This window comes from Gekko japonicus, unplaced genomic scaffold (assembly GCF_001447785.1).
Source record: "Gekko japonicus isolate JY-2015 unplaced genomic scaffold, Gekko_japonicus_V1.1 scaffold2355, whole genome shotgun sequence".
In the NCBI taxonomy this organism is placed as follows: Eukaryota; Metazoa; Chordata; class Lepidosauria; order Squamata; family Gekkonidae; genus Gekko; species Gekko japonicus.
In genome coordinates this window covers 255888-268625 of record NW_015164267.1, presented here as the reverse complement: position 1 = coordinate 268625, position 12738 = coordinate 255888, and the positions used below count along the sequence as shown (strand labels likewise).

Here is a 12738-nt window from a genome sequence, read left to right as displayed (position 1 = left end):
AATGCCTTCTCCAATCCACCTCCCCGATCGGAACAGTTCACATCCTGATCAGAATATAACTGCTGTAATCTTAAAATGGGCAATGCACGGTGCAAGACCCAGTGCGGCTCCAGATTGCTGCTGGGAGGGGCTTCCCCTTGCACCGTGTTAATGAGTGGCTGCACACAGCTTAGAGGGAACACTGCCCAAATGCTAGCTGCAGCATCACATCACTTCCAGTATGACATAGGGTAGTTTTAAGAATTACGCCAGAACATTTACTCTTGGAAGACTGGAAATCTTTGACATGCTCATACCCAATTAGAGAAAGGGTGTCTTTATTACTGTACGCAGCGAGAAACACTATTGCACTAGCCTGGAAATCATCACGATCTCCTACAATTTCAGAGTGGCATCAAAAATTATGGAAATTATACATCATGGCGAAGCCCACAGATAATCTGGATAACATGCTTAAGCCCTCTAGACAGTCCTATTTCTCCTCTCTATGGTTACCTATACATGAATATTTGTTGTCTCAAGGGGAAATTCCTCAGTTAGTGGTTGATCTTGGACTACAACGATATTTCTGGTTTACATATAGATTGCACAGTTATGTCAGATAGTATGGTTACTGTTCGCCTACTCAGAGAAATGTTAGGGTGCTATGATTATATTCTGCTTTACAAAGTGTATGTGTATTCTTCTGTTCTAACATACTTCAAAAGTATTGTTACTTGTTCTTTCTTAATTATTAATAAAATGTTAATTACAAAAAAAAAAGAATTGCTGGAAACTCTATGCTAAAACCACAGAGTTTCCGGTGATTCCTAGAGCTACCCATGTCACTTCCAGGTTTTTGGTGTTGTTTTTTTTAGCAGAAGTGACATGACACTGCAGCCATATGCCCACCCACAACATTCCTGCCCAATGCCAAGTACTGCCTGGATATCCTACGAGAAAGGAAGGGCAGCACTGCTCTTTCTCACTGTTTCTCTCTCTCTCTCTCTCTCTCTCTCTGTGTGTGTGTGTATATATATATATATGTTGGTCACAATCTTTTCATTTTTGTCGCCTGATAGCTGCGCTTCTTCACGAACCATTTCACCCGCCCCCTCCATTTTTATTTGCAGAAACTCTTTTTGTTACACAGTTATCTATCAAGTTCTTTCTGTCTGCCAAACTAGAAAACGGGAACCCAGCCGTATCAAACGTCCATGAATTACAAACACGGCTGCGTGTCCATACATCATTGCTCTGATGTATTGATACTTACGGTGCTGGCAGTGAATTCGGGTGGGTTGTCATTCACATCTGTCACCATAATGATCGCCGTTGCTGTGTTTGAGAGACCATAGTTAAGGTTTCCTTCCATATCTGTGGCCTGAACGATGACAGTGTATTGCTGAACTTTCTGAAAGCAAAAAAACAAAGACAGAACGAGAATACATGATGTACGTCTTCTCCCCCTTCTCTTGGATGCTCGCGAGTTTAATAGCAAAACACATTACTTCAGAAACATCTATGTAGGTAGCTGTTGCAAGAAGATTTTCTTGTGATACAACTTTTAGGGTGATCAACGGACCTGTGGGCCAGAGGAAAAACTCTCCTTCTGGTCTCTAGGGTTGCCAGGTCTGGGTTGGAAAATAACCGGAGACTTTGGGGGTGGGTCCGGGAGAGGGTGGGGTTTGGGGAGGGGAGGGGCCTCAGCATGGTACAATGCCATAGAGTCCACCCTTCAAAGCAGCCATTTTCTCCAGGGGAGCTGATCTCTGTCAGCTGGAGATCAGTTGTAAAAGCGGGAGATTCCCCAGGCCCCACCTGGAGGTTGGCAACCTTACTCTAGTCTCTGCAGCTCACTTGAAACTAAATGGCACTTTCCATCTCACCTGACACTAAATGGAACTCTAATACAAACTCTGGTGAAGACAACAGGCATTGTCTATAAGATGATGACATTTTTAGATGTTTTGAGGAGGGTCTCAGAGTTGCAGTCCTCTAGGGCAGGGATCATTTCTCATTCTCTTGAATAGTGGGGCAGGGAATCTCAGAAATATTCAAATATTATTTAAGTATTCCAAAATATTATTCAAAACTACTTACACCTCCCCTCTCTTTAAAAATATACTGGGCGCGGCTTACATCAACATATGAAGAAAATTACAATACTGATTTATTTATTTTTTAAAGGTAAATCATTTATCGTCTGCTCTTCTCACATTGGATAACTACCCAGAGCAAGTCCACAGAATCAACAAGACGGGACACTCAGTAAACAATGCAATAGGATTCGGGTTGCAGAACTCACCAGAAGTCTCAAAACCAAACTGATGCAAAGCATAAGTCTTGACCTGATGCGTTAAATGATATAAAACCAATTAAAATCTTCAAAACTCCCCTAAAACAACACTATCCCATCCAATACTTCTCAGACTGAAAGAAGAGCCTAAAAAAAAAATAGAGACTCATCTAAGAATAAAACATGAAAAAGCCAGCATTAAACTGCTGCCGGTCTGCGTAGACAATACTGACTTTGAAGGGACCAAATGGTCTGATTCCTCTGCCTGAGACGCTGGAGAACTGCTGCCAGTCTGCGTAGACAATACTGACCTTGAAGGCACCAAATGGTCTGATTTGGTATAAGGCGGCATCACTTGTTCATGTGATTTCAGATTTGCACAGCACGATACAGCAAGCAAATTTGAAAATAACCTCCACTTAAAGGAATGGACCCTTGTAACATACATTCCTTTAGAAGTCTACTCTTTATGTAAAGCAAGCTAGGGCAGTGAACAAATGAAATACATATGAAGCTGCCTTCTACCTAATCAGACTCTCGGTCCATTAAGATCAGTATTGTCTACTGAGACTGGCAGTGGCTCTCCAGGGTCTCAGGCAGTGGTCTATCACATCATCTACTGCCTGGTCCTTTAACTGGAGATGCCAAGGATTGGTCTTGGGACCTTCTGCATGCCACAGCATGGCTTAATTTTAGGGAATCCGGAAAAATTGCCCCCAAGCCCCAAGACAGATAAGTATCGCCCATCATCACCCCTACCTGCTAATGCAACTGTGCTTATTTCCTACTTTAATTCTTAGGAACTTGATTGAATGTGTGAGTGCATCAGTATTGTTTGTATGAGATATATTTTTAGTAAAAGACATATATTTTAACTACAACAGCCTCGGAATCCTTTACTGGTAACCCAGGGTGGGATCAGGACCTTGGTATAAATTGGCAAGAACCCATCTATAAATTGCCAATTGCTATAAATAAAGCAATTCGGCTAACAGAGACCACCAAGGAAGGCTCTGCAGAGGAAGGCAATGGCAAACCACCACTACTTCTCACTTGCCTTGAAAGCCCCTTGCTGGGGTCACCATAAGTCATGACTTGACAGCACATAACTACATAACGATGGTACGACTCCTGGCATCTGGCCTGTGTTCCCCCAGATCTTTTGGTCTGCTACTCATGGTCTGAAAGCATGTTCCTAGACTTGACATTGGTGATGTAATACTGCTGGCTACCCAGCTTCCAGTGACATGAGTCGGAGTTCACATGACTTCCAGTCACATGCTTGCATTTCAGTTGACCCCAGGTCATGAAAAAAGATGAAGACCAATGATCTAGTAGGCTGTCGGTGTCGTGTCACGATTCCAGTTTTGAACTCAAACGAGGTGGAACTCCACTATGGAGCTTACTCAGGGGTCATACTCAGGGCTCTTTGTCTTTCCCGTAAAATAATTTTGCATATGCCACACCCCCTGACATCACCGGAAGTGTGTCAGAAGGCAACACCCACCGCTCAGGCTCCACTGGACTGTTTTGGATTGCTCGCTATTGGGGGGGGGGACGACGTGCAGATCTGTCCTCACAAGGTTGGAAAAGCTTGTACCTGAATAAAACTTGGTCTTAAAGGTGCCACTGGTGTTTTGGATTGCTACCTATGGGGGGGGAATGCACAGATCTACCCTTACAGAGGAAGGAGAGCTTGTACCTGAAGGCAGGCCAGGGGGGCCTCTGCAACTTACCTGGCTGCTTCTTGCTCCTTGTGGCCGAACTGAAGGCTGCTGGGAGCAGGGGGCGGGGCTTGTTGCATGTGCCCAGCCCCTGGGCTCCTTCCTGCCAGAGCTCCGCTCCTGTGCGCTCCCGCAGGAAATGGCCCCTGAGCTTACTACAAAACTCTTAGGTTGCAATCCTAAGTATAGTTGGGGAGGAAGTCTAATTGAACTTAGTGGGGCTTACTTCCATGTCATAGCAGTCACTGTTCAGTCTATTTATACCTCACAGGTAGTTGTGAGTTGTATGCAACCCTAAACTACCCGGAGGAGTCATGGGATACAAATATGACACATCATTATTAGAGGATAAAAAAGAATTTTAATGGTAGCATTCAGCTCTTGGGTGATATAACAGGTGCTATTTTCTTCTTATGATATTAAAAAGCCAAAGGAAATAGGGAATAAAGGGGAAGGGAAGCCAGTAAAATTGCCAGGCAAACAATCATAAATATCTCCAATTGTAGCTCAGCGAGTTCACTTAGGCAGATGAAAAGCCATTACATGAATGGCTAATATTGATGGGGAAATTTAGAAAAGGAAGGAAACCTCGACGCAACAAATGACTTATTGGTCTTATCATCTGAACGTGAGCTGCCTTCTGTGCCTCTCTTACTAGGAATCACTGAAAATTGAATTTCCACGGGGAGCCAGGATGTCCCATCTGCGATCGACCGGCACCACCAGTCATACACAATTAGGAATGAATGCATTCAGTTTGATCGGGTGGACAAACCCACTTCGACAGGCTGACGTGCATAACTGGCGACTCTCTGTGCCGAACGCAGCCCACGGGCCACACTCTGCCGGACCAGGCCAGTGCTAAAAACAACAACCGCAATCCTGTTTTTGGAGTTGCACAAAGGCAGAAAAACCAGGAGGCTTCTAGAGTCCCATTAGGTACAGCCCTGCCCTGGAGAATTAATTTTTTTGGGGGGTAATTTTAACCAGGATTCAGACTATATCTGAGCCACAAGGCTGACTATACATCGAGGTAGTATTGGGGTTGCCAGGCTCCCCATTGGGGTGGGAGGCTTCCTGCTGGTAACGTGCATTACCTGCTGGGGGGGAATTTTTTTTACAAAGTTGGTGGCACATGCACTGTGCTTTCACTCTGGAGAAAACCCAGAAGTGGCATCAGGTAATTCTATGAACATACCAGAAACTCTATGGTTTTACCATAGAGTTATCGATGTTTCCTAGAGTTACCCGCCATGACTTCTGGGTTTTCCACAGAAGTGATGCCACGGCACTTGGGATGCTATGTGCCCGCCATGTCCTCTCTCCCCCAGCTCCTGCTGGTTGCCCACCAGAGAGCCAGTTGGGTGTAGTGGTTAAGTGCGTGTACTCTAATCTGGGAGAACCGGGTTTGATTCCCCACTCCTCTACTTGCACCTGGCTGGATGACCTTGGGCAAGCCATAGCTCTGATAAGAGCTGTTCTTGAAAAAGAGCAGTTTCTGTCAGAGTTCTCTCAGCCCCACCTACCTCACAGGGTGTCTGTTGAGGGGAGGGGAAGGGAAAGGATTTTGTAAGCCACTCTGAGACTCCTCTGGGTAGTGAAGGGCGGGGTATAAATCCAATCTCTTCTTCTCTTCGGCAGAGGCTGGGAACCCTAGGCAGCATACAGGATCTCTCCTTCCTCCATTGTATCCTCATAATAACCCTATGAGTTGTCAAGTAGGGCTGAAGGCCAACCAATGAGTTTCAAAGGAAGAGTGACAATCTGAATCCAGATTTTTCTCATCTTTGACTCTTTAATCACGATGTTACACACCATGCTTTCTGACTGATTGGAAGGCTTTGGACAAGCCAAATAAATTTTCTGATCTCTTGAAACATGTATGTTTAGATTCATAACTGCAAGTCTTAAAAAACCATTAGGAGAGAAGGTGCGTTTGCACATGCTGAAGGCAGAAAACGCACACTCTGCCCTATTTATACATAAGAGAAGCCATGTTGGATCAAGCCAATGTCCCATCCAGTCCAACACCCTGTGTCACACAGTGGCCAAAACCCAGGGACCATCAGGAGGTCCACTAGTGGGGCCAAAACTCCAGAAGCCCTCCCACAGTTGCCCCCTAAGCACCAAGAATACAGAGCATCACTGCTCAAGACATAGTATCCCATCTATACCTTGTGGTTAATAGCCACTCATAGACCTCTGCTCCGTAAGTTTATCCTGTCCCCTCTTGAAGCTGTCTATGCTTGTAACTGCCACCACTTCCTACGGTAGTGAATTCCACATGTTAATTACTGTTTGGATGAAGAAGTACTTCCTTTTATCCATTCTAACCCGACTGCTCATTAATTTCATTGAATATCTACGAGTTCTTGTACTGTGAGAAAGGGAGAAAAGTAATTCTTTCTCTACCTTCTCTACCCCATGCATAGTGTTGTAAACCTCTGTCATGTCACGCTTCAATCATCACTTCACCAGTTTGGTATAGCGATTAAGTGTGCAAACTCTAATCTGGCCCGAAAGAGCAGTTTCTGTCAGAGCTCTCTCAGCCCCACCTGCCTCACAGGGTGTCTGTTGTGGGGAGGGGAAGGGAAAGGAGATTGTAGGCCGCTCTGAGACTCCCAAGTGAAGGGTGGGGTATAAATCCAATCTCTCCTCCTCCTCCTTCTTCTAAAAAGCCCTAACCTTTCTTCAAAAGGAAGAAAAGGGCAAACTCGTATGTCCCCTTGTGCACAGTTTGAGCTCCGAAATGAAAATGAGTGAAATGGGCTTTTGTCAGTGGCGCAGCATCTTTACTAGTCTATGCCACTAGGAGCAGAATGCCAATCCGTCTGCATATAGAAAAACCTGATTTATGTGCATTAGAATAAAGCATTGATATGTTCCACTAATTTCAATGAGAGATTCAAGCACATGCTTATCCGTCTCCTATCAAAATCAATGAGATTTACGAGGGCTTCACCTTGGCGGCGCCGTGCTTCGATTGAATTATGCCACTTGAAGTTAAACCAAACATTATATGCAATGAAAGCAAAATGAGAGATAAGAGGCGTATCATCTCCTTGCCAAAGACGCGAAGCAAACAAACGCCGACCAATCCATCCACAAGAATGATATTATGAGGAAGTACCCTCTGTTCAAAGCAATGGTATTCCCAGTAGTCATGTATGGCTGCGAGAGTTGGACTATAAGGAAGGCCGAGCGCCGAAGAATAGATTCTTTTGAACTATGGTGCTGGAGAAGACTCTTGAGAGTCCCTTGGACTGCAAGAAGAACAAATAAGTCAATCCTAAAAGAAATCAACCCTGACTGTTCCCTGGAAGGCCAGATAATGAAAATGAAGCTCAAATACTTTGGCCACCTAATGAGAAGGGAGCACTCACTGGAGAAGACCCTGATGCTGGGAAAGACTGAAGGTCAAAGAAGACGGGGACGGCAAAGGATGAGATGGTTAGACAGTGTCATAGATGCAACGAACATGAAATTGAGCAAACTTCGGAGGACGGCGGAAGACCGGAAGGTCTGGCGGGAGCTGGTCCATGGGGTCGCGAAGAGTCGGACTCGACTGTGCGACTGAACAACAACAACAACCCTCTGTTATGAAAACTTAGTGTGCATGCCTGAATGACTTAACCCTATTAGCGGTGTGACCTACCCATCAGCCACCAAGAGCCCAGTAAGGTGGCAGCAATATGGGAGCACATACTTCCTCCCATACTGCACTCACCGGGTCCAAGACATGTTCTAGAGGCAGTGCTTCTGCGGTGCACCCTGGACAAAGCTGGCAGGAGCATGGATCTCGGAGGTGACCACAGGTGCAAGTTGTACGTCTCGGCTCTTCCCACATATATGAACACACATAAAGCTGCTGCCTTGTACTGAATCAGACCACGGGTCCGCCAAAGTCAGTACTGTCTACTCAGGCTGTTGGCAGCTCACCAGGGTTTCAAGGGTCTTTTGTAGCACCTACTACCTGATTCTACTAACTGGAGATGCCAGGGATTAGAATCATAGAATCACAGAGTTGGAAGGGGCCACACAGGCCATCTGTCCAACCCCCTGCTCCATGTGGGATCAGCCTAGAGCGTCCCTGACAAGTGTTTGTCCAGCCGCTGCTTAAAGACTGTCAGGGAGGGGGGAGCTCACCACCTACATAGCTGATTCCACTGTTGAACAACTCTGTCAAGAAGTTTTTCCTAAGATCCAGGTGGTACCTTCCGGTCCTTAATTTAAACCCATGATTGCAAGTCCTCTCCTCTGCTGCCAACAGGAAGTGCTCCCTGCCCTCCTTCCAAGTGACAGCCCTTCAGATACTTCAAGAGAGCAATCATGACCCCCCCCTCTACCTCCTCTTCTCCAGACTAAACTTTCCCAGGTCCCTCAGCCTTTCCACATAGGGCTTGGTCTCCTGGGACTTTCTGCTCACAAAGCGGATACTCTACCACTGAGCCACAGACTCTTCCCTAGTGTCCTACGTTCTTCTGCTGCCCCCAAAGGCTGCCTAGATTACTTGGACAGTGAACCGGTCCTTCCTATGATGAAGGATTTTCAGAGAACGGGGAGGTTCAGTACCTGGCCAGTCATGTCTAATGATCTGGGTTCACTTGGGTGGGTCAAATGTAGTACAGACCTGGTATAACTTCTTCATTCTTCTTCAGCTTGGCTTATGCGAATGATCTCTAATTGATATCACCACATAACTTCTGGCTATTAATCGTGATTATTATTATTATTATTATGTTGCCATCAAACAGCTGACTTATGATGACCCCATAGGGTTTTCAAGGCAAGAGACGTTCAGAGGAGGTTTGCCACTGCCTACCTCCATGTACCAAACCTAGTATTCCATGGCGGTCTCCCATCCAAATACTAGCCAGGGCCAGACCCTGCTTAGTTTCTGAGAGGAGGAGGAGGAGGACGAGGAGAAGAGGAGGAGGATGATGATGAGGAGACTGGATTTATACCCCACCCTTCACTACTCGAAAGAATTTCAGAGCACCTTACAATCTTCTTTCCCTTCCCCTCCCCACTACAGAGAGCTCTACACTACGGCGCTGAAAGAGCCCTAAAAGAACTGCCCTTGAGAGAACAGTTCTGAGTGAACTTGTGACTGACCCAAGGTCACACCAGCAGCTGCATGTGGAGGAGTGGGGAATCAAACCCGGTTCTCTTAGATTAGAGTCACCGCTCCTAACCACTACACCCAACTGGCTCTCCTGACGAGATTGGGTTAGCCCAGGCTAACTAGGTCAGGGTATCCATTGTGATAGCTAAATGGAAACATCATCTACAAAAGCAGAAATATCAGGAATAACCAAGGAGAGAAGCCATCACCTGTCCGTCCTTCTTGTGGACTAGCCCAGACATCCGACTGACCGCTATTTTTTTAAAAAAGGAATTGTGGCTTGAGTAGATCTTTGCTCTGATCCACTTATATCCAGATAAGATGCGTGCCATCTCCAAGTTTGCATATGCCGTGGCAGAGCTGCTGAAAGCAGTTATCGGGGCCTTTGTGGCTCGATATCCGGCTCAGAAGGGCGCAAAGGCACCGTTCCTTCCTTTGCCTCAAAGAGCCAAGACATCAAGCAGTCTTCCTGTTCTGCTTCTTCCTTCCATTTAAACGTTGTAGTTTTCTGTGCTACCGTGTTTGTAGCTTGACCCCTACAAAGCAGACAGTTGGCTCAGAGGTCGGCCACTTGCAGATGTATCAATCAGAACAACCTGGGACTGTCAGAGCCGTTTGCTTCTCTGGTATCATTGTCTTGCCTCTAGCTAGGATGCTACAAAGGCAGCGCGGGCTTCTGTGTCAGAAGCAATCCCGGAACTTGATGCTGTTATGCAAACTTTTATCCATCCCCCAAACGATGAACTGCAAGAAAAAGGTCACGGTGGGCTATGAAGAGCCTTCTGGAACAAAGGCGACAGTTCTCCAAGTGCTTACTCTGGAGCAGCCCCGCAGAATCCAAAGGGGTCTACTCTGGGGTAAGCCGTTTGAGGACCGCCGCTTCAGTCACGCTGTGTTCCATTCGGCAGACTTTTGCTCTTTCGATATCTCTGTTCTTCAAAGAACGTTTCCACAGAAAAAGCATCTGACAGCGGTCCTGAGATCAGAAATCAGAAAGTCTTATTTTAAAAGGTTTTTCCCCCTCCCTTTTAAAAATACTTCGCTATCTTGCTATTATTCTTTCTTTAAAAAAAAAACCAGGTCATTCATGGAAAATTCCCCAAGAACTGGCCTTGCTAACATCGCTATGTATTTATTTACACATGTATCTGTGTACTGCGAGCAAGATAAGGTTTCTGCATATCTCGAGAAGAGCAGGTGTCTCTTCTGAGAGATCTGACACAGCGTGTGTTTAAAATATGCATACGGACAATCCTTCACAACAAAGTCAGGCAGCGAATCAACCAAAATGCATAAAAAAGATGGTCAACAGACGATATCCATGATGGGACAAATTCAGTAAGGAGAAGGTCACAGGCGACCCAAAAGAATGATTGGACGGCCTAGTGGTACAGATGTCGATGAAGATTATTATTATTATTATTCATATGGCAGTGTGCGTAGTATAGCCAGGAGATCCTACGATTGTCTGGCAGGCACAAGTTCTAGCACTTTTAGTGTTATGCACCACTAGGTAGAAAGCTAGACTTGTTTTTTTAAGGAAAGAGACATTTCAGAAGTGGTTACCATTGCCTGCTTCTGTGTCACGACCCTGGTATTCCTTGGAGGTCGCCCATCCAAATACCAGCCTAGGTCGACCCTGCTGAGCTTCTGAGATCTGATGAGATCAGGCTAACCTGGGTGACCCAGGGCAGGGCATGCGGATGAAGAAAATAGGCTAGATCCAACAGGCCAGAGTATGAAGGAAGTGGGAGGAAGAGGAGGAGGAGGAAGTTCCTACAGCTTGGAGCAGTTGCATTTGGATCCACCAAAAGCGTTCACAGAAAGTGATGGCAGAGCTGATCTCTTCCTAGCACAAGCATTCTGCCATTTGTCCTGAAACCCGTCTCAGGCATTATGTACACGTTACGAAATCCTCATTTTTGTAGGCGAACAACACGAGGCCTTTGCAACACACGTACAATGGGGGTTTTGTGCCTCCCAGATGCCCTTTTCTGTTTGCAACCACAGCCGGCCAGGGAGAAGCAACTATTGTAGGGGTGCCACCCTCCAGATGGGACTCGGGGATCCCCTTGAATTACAGCTCATCTCCAGACTGCAGCAATCAGTTCCCCTGGAGAAAACAGGTGCTTTTGGACTTTATTCCATTGTACCCCACCGAGGTCCCTGTCCTCCGTGGGCTTCACCCCCAAATCTCCAGGAACTTCCCAACCTGGATCTGGCAACTCTACCTGCCCATCCCCTACTAGTGGCCTGGAACAAGCGGGCAACCCAAGGCTATTGTCTCCCACATGCTGTTTTGGGGTCCTCAGATAGAACCCCTGAAGCTGCTGTGTGCTCCGTAGTGAATTTTTACAACTGAGCCAATGGTGCCTCCGTGGGGTGATTCCAGGGTACTAAAAAGCTGGTTTTGCTGTATCTTGTTGTGATATTGTCTCCCACATGCTGTTTTGGGGTCCTCAGATAGAACCCCTGAAGCTGCTGTGTGCTCCGTAGTGAATTTTTACAACTGAGCCAATGGTGTCTCCGTGGGGTGATTCCAGGGTACTAAAAAGCTGGTTTTGCTGTATCTTGTTGTGACGGAATTGAAAATCTGGGACCAGCAGAAAGTAAACACAGAACACTGCTGAGTCACATGACTGAGTGAGGAGGGGGGCATTTAGCTTGGAACCCTCAGTGATTGGCATTTACTGGACCAAACAGTCAGTTTGGAATTGGCAGTTGGAAAGAAGCCGTTAGGGGGAGTTGATCAGTGGAGTTAGCAGAGAGCGGTCAACTACTGAGGACCTCTGTGGAGGAAGCAGATCTCTGTAGCTCTGTGGAAACAGCCTGTTCACAGTTTGAGCAGAGAACTGTGGCTGAGGACCTGTTGCCCCGAGTCCCTCTAAAGTGAAAGAGGAGGGTGCGCAGAGTGGGAACAGTAAAACACAAACACCAGATACATTCTTCCAGAAGGAACTGGAGGTGGTTTAGAAAGGGCTAAAGAACGGTCTGGCAGGAGTCTGGAAAGCTGGTCTGGTGACCAGGGAGACTCAGAGAGACCTGTTAGTAAAAGCCAAAGGAAAACCACAAAGCAGTTGCTGGAGAGTGGGAGTAGAAGCGTGTTTAGTGAACTGATGAACACCTATGTATGAACTGAAAGTAATAAACATACAGCCTAAGTGAACGTAAAGGCAAGAACTAAAGTCTGAAAGGAAACAAAATATCCTTTGTATATATATTCCATCCCCCTGTTGTGTTTTCTGTAAATAAAGCCTGTTCTGGTTTGAAGTTAACAAGCCGTGGTGCCTAACTCTTTAATAAGTAAAACAAATACCCCAAAGAGACTTTTGCAGATTTGTGTAGGGGACTGATCAGGGAAAAATAAAGTCTAACTCTGACTAGGTCCGGACACGCAGACCCTAACAGAACTGGGAGTTTAAAGGGGGTTCGTGTCATACTTGTGTATTAGGAATCACCAGGAAATAGATTTTCCCCTGGTCCTGCCTAAATTTATGATATGTGAGGGATTGGTGCTGTCAGGTCCCCAGCTAAGTCACTCTCCACACACACTATTGGCAGTGAAATGTTTGTTAGATATATGCTTGCTGTAGGTTCAAGAATGTAGGGAA

At 46.1% G+C, this 12738-nt stretch overlaps 1 protein-coding gene across 1 annotated transcript in view; it reads right to left on the bottom strand.

The window, feature by feature from the left end:
- Window positions 1-1255: 1255 nt before the first annotated feature.
- The window catches only part of LOC107108308 (cadherin-4-like), a gene marked incomplete at its 3' end in the record, with an annotated part of 180317 nt that continues 168834 nt past the window's right edge, over window positions 1256-12738 (bottom strand). Inside the window, exon 5 of the mRNA XM_015408726.1 lies at window positions 1256-1393. Within this exon, the coding sequence (XP_015264212.1) occupies window positions 1256-1393 (138 nt within the window). The remainder of the gene's footprint in view (window positions 1394-12738) is intronic.